At 56.3% G+C, this 13,962-nt stretch overlaps 1 protein-coding gene and 1 long non-coding RNA gene across 2 annotated transcripts in view; one reads left to right on the top strand and one right to left on the bottom strand.

Moving 5' to 3' along the window:
- COL17A1 (collagen type XVII alpha 1 chain) overlaps positions 1-13,962 on the bottom strand; it is a 51,875-nt gene that overhangs the window by 18,560 nt on the left and 19,353 nt on the right. The window contains exons 10-27 of the mRNA XM_004749319.3: positions 13,262-13,420; positions 12,595-12,666; positions 11,044-11,115; positions 10,236-10,304; positions 9,013-9,174; positions 8,561-8,641; positions 7,382-7,426; positions 6,298-6,477; positions 5,567-5,788; positions 5,198-5,227; positions 4,986-5,012; positions 3,584-3,610; positions 3,420-3,482; positions 2,579-2,683; positions 1,850-1,912; positions 1,214-1,249; positions 593-646; positions 303-338 (exon numbers count right to left, since the gene is read on the bottom strand). Of these exons, the coding sequence (XP_004749376.1) occupies positions 303-338; positions 593-646; positions 1,214-1,249; positions 1,850-1,912; positions 2,579-2,683; positions 3,420-3,482; positions 3,584-3,610; positions 4,986-5,012; positions 5,198-5,227; positions 5,567-5,788; positions 6,298-6,477; positions 7,382-7,426; positions 8,561-8,641; positions 9,013-9,174; positions 10,236-10,304; positions 11,044-11,115; positions 12,595-12,666; positions 13,262-13,420 (1,503 nt within the window). The remainder of the gene's footprint in view (positions 1-302; positions 339-592; positions 647-1,213; positions 1,250-1,849; positions 1,913-2,578; positions 2,684-3,419; positions 3,483-3,583; positions 3,611-4,985; positions 5,013-5,197; positions 5,228-5,566; positions 5,789-6,297; positions 6,478-7,381; positions 7,427-8,560; positions 8,642-9,012; positions 9,175-10,235; positions 10,305-11,043; positions 11,116-12,594; positions 12,667-13,261; positions 13,421-13,962) is intronic.
- On the top strand, positions 6,073-13,894 carry LOC106005509. The gene is made up of 6 exons (XR_001178907.2): positions 6,073-6,341; positions 7,362-10,407; positions 10,958-11,137; positions 12,322-12,351; positions 12,486-12,684; positions 13,763-13,894. It is a non-coding gene; the product is annotated as an uncharacterized LOC106005509 (long non-coding RNA).

The raw sequence follows: 13,962 nt of genomic DNA, 5'->3' as shown, positions 1-13,962 counted from the left end.
CCCTCCCCCCAGGGTCACCCACAGACAGCCCCCAGCCCTACTGGCACTCAAGTGGGTGCCACAGGTACGAGGAGAACCAGACTACAGGGCCCATGCCTCAACCCCGTATCCCGGCCCCCTGTGGACCACCCGACCGTAGTGCTGTGACATGGCGGCTGTTTCCCCTCTTCCTGCCTCAGTGTCCCTAGGTGAGAGGCTGGGCTGCAATGTGCCCTCACACACACCCCCAGACTCTGAGGCAGGGGTCCCTTCTGAGCTCCTAGGAGTCAGGAAACAGGCCTGTCTGAGGAGCAGTAACGTACCTTTGGGTCCTGGTGACCCCAGAGGTCCTTTGTCACCTGAAAAGATAATAGACAACTCTGTGTAAAGAGCCCTGAGTGGGGAGGAGCAGTGACCAAGAAAGGGCAGGGTCTGTGTGTGCAGACAGGCTCTCCCGCCATGCTGACCTCCCCTCTGCTCACATACCTGTCAGCCTACACTAGCCACTGGTCACAGCTGCTAGACCCTCCCAGCCCCCCAGATGCTCCTCCTTGAGCGAGTGGCATCTACAGGGCGATGTCCCCTCCCCCTCCAGGTCCTCTCCCAAGCTTACCTTTGATACCAGGAAGTCCAACTTCCCCTCGGAGCCCTTGGGGACCTATTGGGCCTGCAAATGAAGGAAACCACACAGGCAGATGAGGGGGCCCAGCTCTGGGGCTGAAGGGTGTGCACATGGGCACAGATGGGCATAGATGTGCACACGCAGGGGCCCACGCACCCTGGGGCCACATTGGGGGCTGCTTTCTCTGCAGATGCCTCCCCACATCCCTGCTCCCTCGTCCGGGGCCAGCTCCCGGCCCGTGTTACCAGGCCCCGGGTGGGGAGTGGGGCGGACACACACAGAGTGGGACCTAGGCAGAGACAATGGCCTGTGGTATGGTGTGCCCTGCGGCAGATTCCCATGGCGGCAGAGAGGCACGGGACCCCAGGGAGGAGGTGCAGGGACTCTGCTCGGGAGCGACAGGCGGGGACTGCCTGCTGCTGGAGCCGGGTCGGACCGGATCTCACTGGAACCACTGGCAGCCGGACCTCAGCTTCAGGGGATGCAGGTACAGACAGGTCTCCTGAAGGCTCACTTTATAACTACCTCTTTTGCTCTAAAAAAGGTTTTTCCCTTAGGCATCCCTTTCCTTTCCCCAGAAAGAGCATCTATTTATATAAACAGCACACTGACCTGGGACACCCCGTGGGCCAGGAGAACCGCTGGAACCTGAGAAGGGCAAGACAGCCACCATCAGGGACAAGGCGCAGGCCAGGGAGGTCCGACCCCACGGTGAAGGGTGGGGGGGGTGCTCACTCCCAGGTGACCCCACGTCAGTGGGTCTGAGGGTGACCCAAGTGCAAAGCTCTCCTTAGGGAGGCAGCTGCAGTTGGTGGGACCGGTCAGAGCAAAACGTCTGGGCCCGGGCAGCAGTACGGAGGACAGTTGGCCACATGGGCGTCACACTCAGAAGGCCCCGTTCGCCCTGAGTTGTCCACACATGTTGCTTCGGAACAAGTGTGTCTGGGCACAGTCAGGTGTGGAACTTGTCTGACTGTGGACTTCTTGGCCCACCCACCCAGTTAGGGGCCACGTAACGGGGCCACTGGAGAGAGAGGGAAATATGGTCCCAAATTTCCATGGAGCCAAAAATACAACCCCAGTCCTGACCCCCAGAGACTTTTTCAGGGGGACACTCTTTGGGCCCACTGTCCTAGTGCAGGCCCGGGGCAACAGGTTCTGGCTGCCAGCATCCCCGTGCCTGGACCTCTGTAATCTATCCTGGTCCTGGACGTGGCAAATCTGGGCACCATCCTTCACCTGACTTACCTTTGGGACCCACAGAACCTGGGACGCCAGGTGGGCCCTGAACACCAGGTTCACCAGCAGCCCCTGGGGGAGAAAGGAGACGCCCCTCAGTTTGGTGTCATTTGTGGGGGGACAGTTCCCAGGCTGCTCGTGGCCTCTGATCCATCAGATACCTCCTTGAGACCACGAATCTGCAAAACACCTTCAGTTTCTGCCCCCAGAGCCTTTATTCACGTTGCACGAGGTCTGGCACCTAGCGGGTGTGCGCTAATTGTTGCCCGGTTGAATAACACTTTTAAGGGAAAGTCGAACTAAAACTAAAGATTCTTGCTCATGCTCTTTTGGCGTTTTGAGCGTTTCTGGTGTCTGTGCTTGGTTTCCCCTGACCAAAGCAGACTCGTGGTTAGGAATCTAATGTAAAATCTTCCCCACCTCCCCCAGGGCTGGGCCTGGGTCTCCTTCCCTGCCCAGTTCTAGCCACAGGAGGCTTAAGGACTTACACCCTAGCCTGCCTTCATCCAGGCCCTGCTCTGCCCAGAGCCCTTCACCTCAGCCATGACTCTGCTTCTCCCCGTGACGTGTTCTTTGTGGATTCTGTGCCCTGCAGGTTCTTAGCTTCAACCCGAATGCACAGCTCGGCCCACCTCCCCCATGAGAGCACAGTTTTAGCAGGGCCTGGCACAGAGCCTGGCTTGAGGTAGGTGCTCAGCAAAAGCGAATGAAAGGAAGGAGGAAGGAAGAGCCTCTTACCTCTGTCACCTTTCTCTCCAAACCCAGGAGGCCCTGGTTCACCACGAGGTCCCATGGGGCCTTCTCGCCCTCTCTGGCCCATGGGTCCCTCCATGCCTGGCTCTCCTAAAGAAAGGACCAGCCATCTCAGAGTTCGGGTCCAGTGCCATGGCTCAGAGCTCCAGCGGCAGCATCTCACTGGCAGAACACCTGCCTGGAGCCTCCACCCTGCTCTCCCGGCTTCTCCCCTTACCCCTGCAGCCCAGGCTCAACCCAGAAGCTAGAGGGACCCTTAGAAAACCCAAGTGGATCACAAGCCACTTCTGCCCCAAACCTGCAGATGGCTTTGTAACTCACAGGGAAGAAAAGCTCAGTGTTACCACATCCTCCCAGGCCCCACCTTGCCTCCGCCCGGACCCTTAGTCTTCTGGTGGGCTCCAGCCAGGTCTCCCTCCTCCCCCTGCCCCCCCCCCACTCCTTGACCATGGCACACTCTTGCCCCAAGGCGCGGGGCAGTGTTTCCCCCAACTCCTCACCCCAGCTACCTCACCCCCTTCCAGTCTGCTCAGGTCTGTTCAAAGGGCACCTGCATCTCAGTGAGGCCTTCTCTACAACCTTATTTAAATTTACCCCCTTGGCGCTCCCAGGGCCCTGTCTGGCTCTGTCTTCCCCCATTTCACGATCCATGATCCATGCCCGACCCTGCTCCGTACTTCACTTATTTGTCAGGTCTGCAGACTTTCTCCCCAACCCAAAGATGAGCAGCTCCTAAAACGTGGCCTGGCACACGGCAGACACTTAATAAACAGCTACTGAATCAACGAATGAATAAGGAAACCAAAGAATGGGCAGAGGTTCTTACCCACACTGCCTTTTTGTCCCTTTGGTCCTTCTGGACCCGGATGGCCCAGGAGCCCAGGGAGGCCTGTGGAAATACAAAACTACCTCAGCCCTGTTTTCCCCCTAGAACCAGAAGCCAGGGCTGAGCCGCCCACGACACCGGCCACGCCATCAGAGGTTACGCACCTGGAGTCCCAGGGAGCCCTCGGTCGCCTGTGGGGACAGAAAGAAAAGTGAGAAGTCAGAGGACCTGTGCTCACTACCTCAAAGAGACACTGGTAGAACTAGTTAGTTTGCCAAATTTAGTAAATATACGGGACGCAGATAAACACTAAGTATGTTTGTAGCCCAAGTATATTCAACACGATATTTGCGACATAGTGACAATGATTTCTCTGAAATTCAAATGTGACATCTTGTATTTCATGGGAACTGGAGAGTCGGGGACTCCAGAACCAGCTGTCCTCACACCCAGCATGCTCAGGAGCAGTGTGTGGCCTGCAAGCTGGAGCCTTCCAGAAGGGAGCTTGTGCAGTGACCCAGGTGAGGGGTGGGGAGCGTGGGGGTCCGGAAGGGAAATGGAAGCCATCGGATGGAGGAAAGCCCATTCCTGCACTGGACTCTCTCCAGGAGGAGGTAAAGCTGGGGACGGAGGGCCGCCCCGTCACCTTGAACAGTGGTTCTCAGAATGGACCATGCTCCCCTGGCCTCAGAACCACCTGGGTGAACAAGACCCTGGACTCCCAGCGCCACCCACACCTGCCGGATCCCAGGTTCTGGGGGCGGGGCCCGGCCTCTGCTGGCACTTCTCTCTCCTACACACTGAAGCTTACGAACCCCACTCTGTTAGATCAAGGGGTGCTGCTGCGGTCATTGGGTTTGGAAACCTCTTCCACCCACGGGCCTGTCCCACTGATTGTCAACCACTTTTCTGAAGAAATAGATACATTTCCTATGGCAGATGAATGTGTGTCACACAAGTCAGCCCACAACTGTTCCCCAACTAAGACGGTGGGGGCCCCTTTCCTGGGAGTATGTCCCGCCTCCTTGCTACACACTGCCCTTTCCCCGAAGTCGGGTGGTGTTGCCCCTGCTGGATTCCCCCACAGGACCCCCCTTTCTGATTGCTGGGAGTCACTTCCAGCCTCCCCCACGAAGACCCCTGGGAGCTGGCTGCCCCGACCTGGGTCATCAGAATTAACTTGCGGGGAGGAGGGAGGAGATCCAGTTCCACAGGATCTGATTCCTGGCAGGGCCCAGGAATCTGTATTTCTAGAAATCTCCCTAAGGATTATGGACAGTTCCAGGCCCTTGAGCTGCCCTTTGGAGCTGAGGGAGACGCAGGCCCTTGATACATTCAGAGTCCTTGTCGGGGGAGTTCCGAGAACCCTGAGGAGGGATGAGGAACAGTGATGCCCCAGAGACACAGAGCCCTGCGCTGTCACTAAACCCCCAAAAGCCCAAGGGTCTGCAGTCTGACATGAGGAGAGTTGGCCAGGAAGACGAGGTGCGGGAGCCAGAGCCTGGCTGACTGCCTTAAACCGGCCCTTACTAACATTCCGGGTCAAAAGCGCCACATTTGATTTACCTTTAGGGCCTTGACTTCCCATGTCACCTGAAATCAGACAGATAACAAAGAGTATGAGATGGGATGAGAACCCGAGGGCTGTTCTCCGCCCTCCCGACAGACGCCACAAGATCTTTCCACTACTCATCCCGCAGTCTGGAAAATTTCCAACCAGAAACCCCCGTCCAAGGGCAGGAAAAGAGACCAGGGTCAAGGCCCAGTCTACCTAGTACCTTTCGGGCCGGGGCTTCCTCGGAGATTTCCTACAAGGGAAGGTACGCCTGGAGTTAGTGGCACATCCCGCGTGTGTCACACACACGCACACACACGGACACACAGACACACACCAGGTGGACTGTGGTGGGAACTAGCACCCAGACTCTAAGGGGTGCGGGCTGTGTGACCTGGGGCAGTCTCCTCACTGGGCCTCCAGGCCGACGTTCCCAGCAGTCAGATAGGATGGCAAGGCCAGTCCCCCTCCCCCTGGGACCCAGTCCCCCTCCCCCTGGGACCCAGTCCCCCTCCCCCTGGGACCCAACCCCCAGGTCCCAGGCTCTACCTCACCGCCCGCAGGAGCAAACGAGGGGAACAAGGATGCTCACCGCTTTCCTGCTCAGCCTTCAGCTTGTCCCTCACGAACAGCCAGAGCACCTCCTGACTGTGGTGATCAAGCCCCAGGCCCCCGGCATCTGCTCCCACGCGGGGGGCAGTGCCCAGCAGCCGGTCCTTACTGGCGCGATCCATCTTCTGGTCGTAGAGCAGGACGTCGCCCCGGCCCTGCTCCAGCGCGGCCACCCGAGCCTTCAACGCCCGCACCTCCTCAGCTGCAACAGGGGAGACAGGCTGTCAGGGGGCCTCCATGCGGCCCGAACTGGAGCTCTAGGGACATCGTGCTACAACCCCTACACACAGGGCACCTGTCGTGATGAACAGGGGTGTGGGGGGGTGCACGTGACATGGCACTGGGGGGTCGGCCTTGTCCTGTGCTGTGGCTGTGGTGAGGGCCCTCCTCATCCTCATCCTCCCCCTCCTCCTCCCTGGGGGTGGGGGTGGGGGTGGGGGCAGGGGCCACACAGAGGCCCATGCAGGGTGGGCAGAAGGTGCAAAGCGGCTCCGGGAAGGCCTGGCCTGGTTCCTAAGAGCCGCCCTGTGCTTGCTTCACAGGCTGTTCCGCGGACAGAGGGCCCCCGGCTGGGAGCCACACCAGGACCCCAGGGGCCTGGAGCCCCATCTGCTCATCCACAGTAACGGGGGGTCCACACCCATCCTCTCCAGTCCCTCTACCCTCCACACCCGGGAACTGCAAACTCCTGCCCTCCGCACGGGCACGTACCCAGAGCGATGAGGCCGAAGAGCAGCCCCAGGAGCAGCAGCCAGGTGAGCAACAGGCCCAGCAGCCACTTCCACCAGCTGCAGCAGGAACCGCAGGGGCACCAGGCGGGCGCCGCCCCCCACGGGCCCCCACCGCCCCCGCCGCCCCCGCCACCCACACGGTGGTTGTAGTTGTGCATATCTGTGGAAGACAAAGGAAGGGTAAGGTGAATGCAGTAGACTCGTACCCTCTTCCATCCGAATTCTCTAGGTTTTGGAGACTTCCTAGGGCTGAGCCAATGCTGGTCGGGGCTGCAAGGCCCTAAAGGAGAAGCCGGGCTCAAGGATGGAACACAGGCCCCGACTGGTGAAGAGCATGCACCCGACCAGCCTGGCTGTGCAGACCAGAGGGGGGTCCCTGCACCTCGGTTTCCTTTCTTATAAAACGGGGTTAAGAGCTTGCCTCCTTCTTAGGATGGTTGTTGGATGAAGGAGATAAGGTACTTAAGGTAGTTAGCACAGGACAGGGCACAAAGTTTAAAAATCCTGATGATGACCCCGGATTTCCTACCACCTCCTGCATTTGATTATGGCCAAACCCAAAGCCTTCCCATCTCCCCATCTCTGTTCCCACGGCTCCTTCTTCATAATCCCTGCTGTGCCTGGAATTAAACTCAGGGTGGCCAGGAAGTTGTGGGTTTTGTTTTTAGTGGAAAGGGTTTTTAGTGTCTAAAATAGGCTGATAACCCTTGACCTGCTTCTCTCTCAAAACTGTGGAAGCAAGTGAGCCAATGAAAGGGCGGAGGTGTGCAAGTGGTCTCCGTGGCCCTCGAGGCCCAGGTCGGGGCTTCTGGCTGCTGGCCTGCTGAGACACCCTGGACTCTGGGCGGCAGTGCCCAAGGGCACACGCGGGGCCTCCTGCTGCAGCCCTGCTCTAGACCCCAGCCTGTGGCCCTGCCGTCCTCTACCCTGCCACCTTCCAGAATGATTTAGAGGTGCGGCTCCCGTGTGCCCCAGCTGTATGTGAGGGGGCAGTCATCCCTCCCCGTTCATTACCACCAGCCCCATCAGCTCCTGTCCCCGCAGGACCCGCTGTTGTCACCCACCTGCGGAGGCGGCCTTGCCCTTGGTGGACACAGTCTTCACGTCTCCTGGAAGGCAAACCCCAAGAACACAGGTTTGGACCTGAGCTTTTGAACTGCAGGAGCCCACAGGACAGCCCGTGAGCTGACTGTGGGCAGAACCTGAAGGAACTATGCCATCCCAGCAGCAGGGACACTCACTCAAGCCTTGTTGATAACGTGTTTGCAACAATTCCATCGAGAAACACATGGCTTGACAAGCCATTAATGGTTGGTGGGAAAAGCAGGGTCTCAACCTTCTTGTGACCTTAAATCTTTCAAGCCAAGACACTTTTGGGGTTCTACATTAGGGGCAACATTCGCATCCAAACGATCAAGGTGCTTGTGAGAAAGGACTCTTGATTTCTTGGTTCAGGGACTCGGAACACTTTCTTCACCTGGGGCAGGGGGCTGGAGGGCTAGTGCGGGAGCTCCTCCTGCTATCCAACCACGGAATGCTTGTGAGCACATGTGAAGTTTTTTGGGAAAACTGTTTACAGCTTTCTTCAGCTTCTGCAAAGCCTCTTTTAGCTCCACAGCCCCATTTCCACCCTAAAATGTAAGTCTTCAAAGTGAGCATTTCCTTAGAGTAGGGCCTGCTAAAGACTGTAATGGATTGAATGTGCATTTTGAAAAGATGTTCTAGGGCCCAACTCTCCTCTTTCTTTACTGACCTCCCTGTAGTCAGTGATCTGGGGATAGTCTACAGGGCCCAGCGCACGCAGAGAAATGCAGCTAGCTGGGAGAGAACCCAAGTATTTGGAAAGAAAAAAAAAAAAATAAACGTAGCAAGTGCTTTGCGAAGCATTTTCTAGTAGTTCTGAAAATTATGGGATAGGGAATAAGCAGAGAAAAACAATCCTGCCAGAGACGGCAGACGCACCCTGGGAAGGCGTCTGCTGTAGTCACATGCGTGTGTGCGCACATACACATGCACATGCACATGCACACACGGCCCGAGACCACTGCAGAGTTTGCAGGAATACAGCCTCTGATTCAGCAGGTCTGGGCCAGAGCCCGGCACTCTGCATTTCCAACAGGTTCCTGGGTGGCACCCATCCTGATGGGCCAGAGGCTGCATTCTGAGCAGCGAGGTCTCAGAGGATAAATAAATGAGAGGCAGACAGGTAAAAGTCAGAGGGACAGTCTCCGATTTCCTCTCACCATTAGCTTCTGATACCAGGCAGGTGTCAGCCGTGTAGGCAGCTTGCTTCTCTTTCTTGAGGGTGTCATCTGAAAAAGACGCTGTGAACACCACCCAGGATCACCCAGGGTATTCTGTGCTCCTGCCCCACCCACCCCAGAGCCACTCCTGGGTGGACACCGGGGTAGGAAGAGGGCCCAGCTTCCCTGAGTTCATCTCCCGCATCTGTGTGTGTGCTTAGGCTTCCTGTTGCCCAAAGACCCCTCAGGGAGTATTTTACCAGAACTTTCCTGAATGTTAATCTATATTCAAGGCAGACCCTGGAACACCCTCTTCAGGCAGGCATTTTTCATTTGAATGGGGTGACTGGGGTTTTCTTATTAAAATGTCTCCAGCCACCTTGCGGGGACATTCGGTCTCCTACAGGGTCTGCCTTTCTTGGGAAACCTGCCTAGAGTGGGCCCCCTCCTACTTGCAGCGATGCTGGCTGGGGAGGCAGTGAAGACCTTCCCGCTGTCCTTGGTCATGATCAGCAGCTCCATCTCCTTCTTGGCTGGCGTGTTGTCTTTCTCCAGAATCAGGAATTTACAGTCCTTGTGCAGGACATCATCACTCTGGACATTTGTGGTGCAGGCTGGAAAGGAGAGGAGCCAGCGAGGACAAGGGAGAGAGAAGAAACGAGAAGAGGAAGCAAGAGGACAAGAGGAGCGGGGAGGGAGGGAAAGAGAGGGATCAGCGGGTTTGCCCAAAGGCCTGTTCTCGCCAACAGCGGTCATGAAGACCCTACTGGGGACCCAAAGCACCTCCCCTGCCCGGCTGGGCCTGGCCATCAGAGGTCAATGCCAGAAATGCTGGGCGGCTGACCTCTAATGCTACCTCCCCACCTGGATGTTACAGGATCTTTAGTGAAAGGGCCACAGTCCCCTGGTCTCTCAGGCACTTCTTTAATTAATGTGGCTGGTTCACGTCTAGCCTTCAGCCTCCAGGGTTCCCGTCCTGGGTTGGCAGGAGCTCTTCCTGACCACCCGCTCTAACGCGCATACACTCCTGTCTCTAGCGAGCCACCTATTTCTTCCGGTAGGTGTTATTTTCTCTCATCCTCTCCTGTACTTGGTCTCCTGGTCTATCAGCCTCCTCCACTGGGTGGTCAGCCTGGTGAGGGTGGGAATCTAGTCTGCCTTGCTCACGGCTCTGCTCAGTCCCGGAGAATAGCGTCTCCTACAAAGCAGGTGCTCAGCCTTTTTTGAATCAACCAATTGTTGAATGGAAGGAAGCAAGGGGATCAGATCAGTCGAGCAAAGAACCCACCAGCTGCAGGGAGCCCAAGCTGAGGAAGATCGTAATGGAAATGTGTGCGGAGCTCCTGATGGGCTCCCTGGTTCTTACAATGGGGAACATACAACAGGAGCAGGCTGGGGGCTTGCAGACGTGGGTGGGGACTGGGGCACAAATGCCGGACCCTAGGCAGGTGTGGAGGATGGAGCTCCCTGCCCCACCCCTTGGACGGGAAGGCCAAGGTAGGGCCAGGGCACAGCTGCCTCTGTTCTGTCATGGCAACCGGGAGGCCTCAGGGGGAGTCGTGTTTGCAGACCTCGGACCAGCAGTGGGTTCTCTTTCCTCTCATATAGCAGGTGTCTCCACGGAGCACTTCTCCACCTGCACAAGCTGCCCTCAGCAGACAGAGATCATGCTCACCTGCAGAGGTGGACACACCAGTGCTCACAACACCAGGGCTCTGGGGCAGGTTCTTCTTCACACCGTACGCTGCAAGAAAGGAACCACGGAGTGAGCAGGCCAGTGTGGGAGGGTGACTCCTTGAGGTTCAGAAGTAGTCTGATCAGCCCTAGCAGCTTGGCAGCCTCCCCAGGTGAGGAGAACACAGAATAAATAAAATGAACAATAATAAGGAAGACAACTCCAGCCACAGGGGCGGCAGGGAATTTAGATGAACTTTCCCTAATCCTCATCCTTTTAGGTGTGTTCCAAAATTCCTCCTCCTCCATGAAGTTCTGCTAGGATTCCTTCCCCTCAGAACACCTATAACCTTAACACCTGCTCTGCATACCTGGATGCATGTTGTCTTACAGGATGCCCAGTTGTTTCACATGTATTAGACTCTCTACTCCAAGTAAACAGTAAGCAAGCTGAGGGCAAAGGTTAAGGGTCACACCTCTTCTGCTCCCTGTGCCCAGGCCTGCACAGGGGCTACACCAGAAAAATCACCCAGGTGATCAATGTACAGTGACAGGGACCATCAGAATCAGCAGTGAGACAGGGATATACAGGGGACATACCACAGCACAGGGTCCCCTGTGGTTTCCCTCATGTCTGAGCCTGCACGTGACAGAAGTTGGCACCTCTAGGTTGAGAGGTGGGGAAAGGCGGACTGATTTTTGGACATATTTTGGTCCCTCCAGTTTGGCTGCTGAAAGGGAAGACTGTGAGTTACAGCTGCTGAGATGGGTCCCTGCCGGGGCCTGGAGCGCCAACCTCGGCTACAGACCTGTGGAGGTGGTGGCCGTGCCGTGGGACAGGGCGGACGAGCTGGGTGCCAGGTTGTTCTGCATGCCAAATACTGCGAAAGCAATGGAGGGCAGGTGAGTACAGGTGGAGGGGGTCCCTTAGCTTGAGGCAGCCCCCAGAACCCCCAAATCACTTCCACAATGAAGGCCTTCACACGGGACAGATTACCCAGCATTCTCAGTTCTTACATTGCGAGGGACACAGGCATCCCCACCATAGGCCAAATGCTCTCAGCACTGGGTCCTGAGCTACCCTGGGTAGTGAGTGCACACGACTGAATGGTGGTCACTTTCACGGGGTCTGAATAAGGTCGCTGTATCTCAGGACATTTAAAAATATCCCAGGGGTCCAGACTCCTGGGTGGCCCCACCAGTTAAGTGTCTGACTCTCGATCTCAGCTCAGGTCTGTTGGGCTCCTCATTGGGTGGGGAGCCAACTTAATATCCCAGGGAGTCCATGTTTGCTGGGGGATCCTGGGGCACCCTGGGGCACGGTGGGGAACTGTGGGCATAGGACGCAGATGCAGAGGGACTGAGAGTGCTGACCTGGCATGCCCCTGGTTTTCCCTTGAACACTTCCTCCTCGAGATGCAAACACATAAAATTCCCCTGGCTCCCATTAGGATTTCAGAGGCTGGTTGTTGGTCTTTAAATAATGATCAGAAGCTCAATCCTCCCGGGGTAAGAGCTTCTCTTATTTCATCATCTGTAGTGTTTGGGGCACAGATCCTGGATCTACGATCTGCCCCCTTCCTCAGTCAGGACTTGGCAAAGCAGAAGGGCAAAGGCAGAAGGAATGAAACATGAACCTGGTGTCTTCTGGGTTTGGTGGGGCTCTAGTGGAACAGAAGTGTTGAAACAAGAATGCTACATTCACACTTGTGGGCGTACCTGCCAGCTAAATGAAGGAGGCCCACGTCGTTATATTTACTAATCACAGTAACAGAGAGGGAAGGCAGAAGCCTTTAAAAAAAAAAAAAAAAAAAAAAAAAAGAAAGAAACGAAACAAGATGTGTCCGGTATCATTTGTATAGCGTGTGGTTGTGACATATGTGGAAACAGAGTGAACGTGTATTCCTTTAAAATGGTCATGTTTGCATTGGAAACTAAGCAGTAAGATTGGCTGAGCCCCCAGGGACCTACAGTATTTACGAAAAGATCTGAAGTTAAGATCCTTCTAACGTAACAATACTTTCCACCTGAAAAATGTCCGGAGCACTGACTCGGCCCTTTTGCTTCCATCTCTCCACTGCTCACAGAGGAGAAAGGGACCAGCACAGGACAAGCAGGTAGGTGAGGCCTCTGGCCCCTCCACCTTAGGCCTTGCCCTTGGGGGCTGAGCTCCACCTTTGACCGCGGGTGGGCACCCCTTGGGCCCTGCGTCTGTGTCCCCATGCGCACTGAGGAAGGTCTTCATGCTCAGGGGCGTAGAGGACATTTCTGCGGAAACCAGTTTTCCTCAGCAGGAGGGATCATCCTAATGTTTTAAGCAAACATTCTGAAAAAGGCCACGCAAGCTGGCGAGCACTGACCTGAGGAGCAGGTGCTGACCCCGGGGTGCAGCGTGGGAGAGCAGGATGCCATGTTATTTGGAACTCCGAAGACTGCAGGGGAGGAGGAAGGTCAGTGAGAGGGGCGTTGGGCCCAGAACTGGGGAGGCGGGGGGGGAGGGTACACAGAAGCCAGGGAAAGAAGGGCAGGGCTGCATTTTGAGCTTTTGTTACATTTCTGGTTTTAGGAAATCATGGTCTCTTGCCTTGCAGCAGAGAACCGGTTTGTCTGTGGTGCGCCTTGGGTCCTAGCCAAGGGATGGTCCTCGGATGGTCAGGTCTCGAGTGGCCATGGGGTCCAGCCAGAGCCCCTCTTGTTAGTCGCTACTTTGCAGAAAAGGCATCTGAAGCCCAGAGAAGTTAACTGACATACTCAAGGTCACAGTTTATCCATGCAGAGGGCAACGAGGCTCCTCAGATCTGTTTTCATGTTCTTTCTCAGGACACATTTTTCTGACACACTGTGCTAGATAGTCTTTCTCATATGGAACCCATCAAAAGAAATACCCAGAGACTGAACTAGGCTAGGAAAATCATGGAACGCCAGGCCACAGAAAGCCCCTCAGGGAAGCTGCGGAGAGGGTCCCTCAGCTCCAGTAAAGGTGCAAGAGGCCCAGCAGTGGGAGGGGAAGGGCCCCGTACCACATACCCGATCCCGCAGAATAGGCGTTGGTATTGAGGAGGGATGAGCTCTGGGTTGTCACGTTGTTGTGGTAGGTCCCCAAGGAGGACCCCGCCGGCAAGGTGGAAGACCACACGTGGGAGGGAAGGTTGGCGTCCAAGATGGTGGCATCATAGGTGCCGGACACTGGAATCACACAGAAAGGCCCGCATCCCCGTGAGAGCCCAGTCGGCGCTCCATGCGGGATAACCCAGGCGGGCCCGTGTAGCCCAGCTGGGTTTAGCCCGGAAGGTCCCATGTCTGGGAACTCCCTCAGTCCAGGGAAGCTGGCCAGCCCACTTCCATCTGAAACCCTGGAGCTGGTGAACACTTGGTCTCTCGTGTTAGAAATTCTTGTTGGCTCTTGGTGAAATTTGAAGTAGGTCAATTTTGCTCTGGGGTTTGCCATTTTTCCAAGAGGCCCTCCCCACCTCCTGGGTGCTGGTGACCAATGGTCTCTCCCATCTGTTGCTGATTCCACCTTCACAGACACCCAGGAACAGCAAATCCCACACAGACCTCCAGGCAGAGGGCAGCCACAGACAGCAAAGGCCTGGGTCTATGGCCATATGTGCTCAGGGCAGTCTTCCCTGGTAAGACCCTGTCAACTTTCCTACGTGCTCACCAGACCCGGGGCCACTCTGCCCCCGGGAGGGGGCTTTGGTGCTCCTGCAGATCTGAAGCAGTTC

Source organism: Mustela putorius, unplaced genomic scaffold, assembly GCF_011764305.1.
Source record: "Mustela putorius furo isolate JIRA1106 unplaced genomic scaffold, ASM1176430v1.1 tig00003909_pilon_pilon_pilon, whole genome shotgun sequence".
In the NCBI taxonomy this organism is placed as follows: Eukaryota; Metazoa; Chordata; class Mammalia; order Carnivora; family Mustelidae; genus Mustela; species Mustela putorius.
The sequence above is the reverse complement of the archived record's forward strand: the minus strand, read 5'-3'. Positions and strand labels throughout refer to the sequence as shown.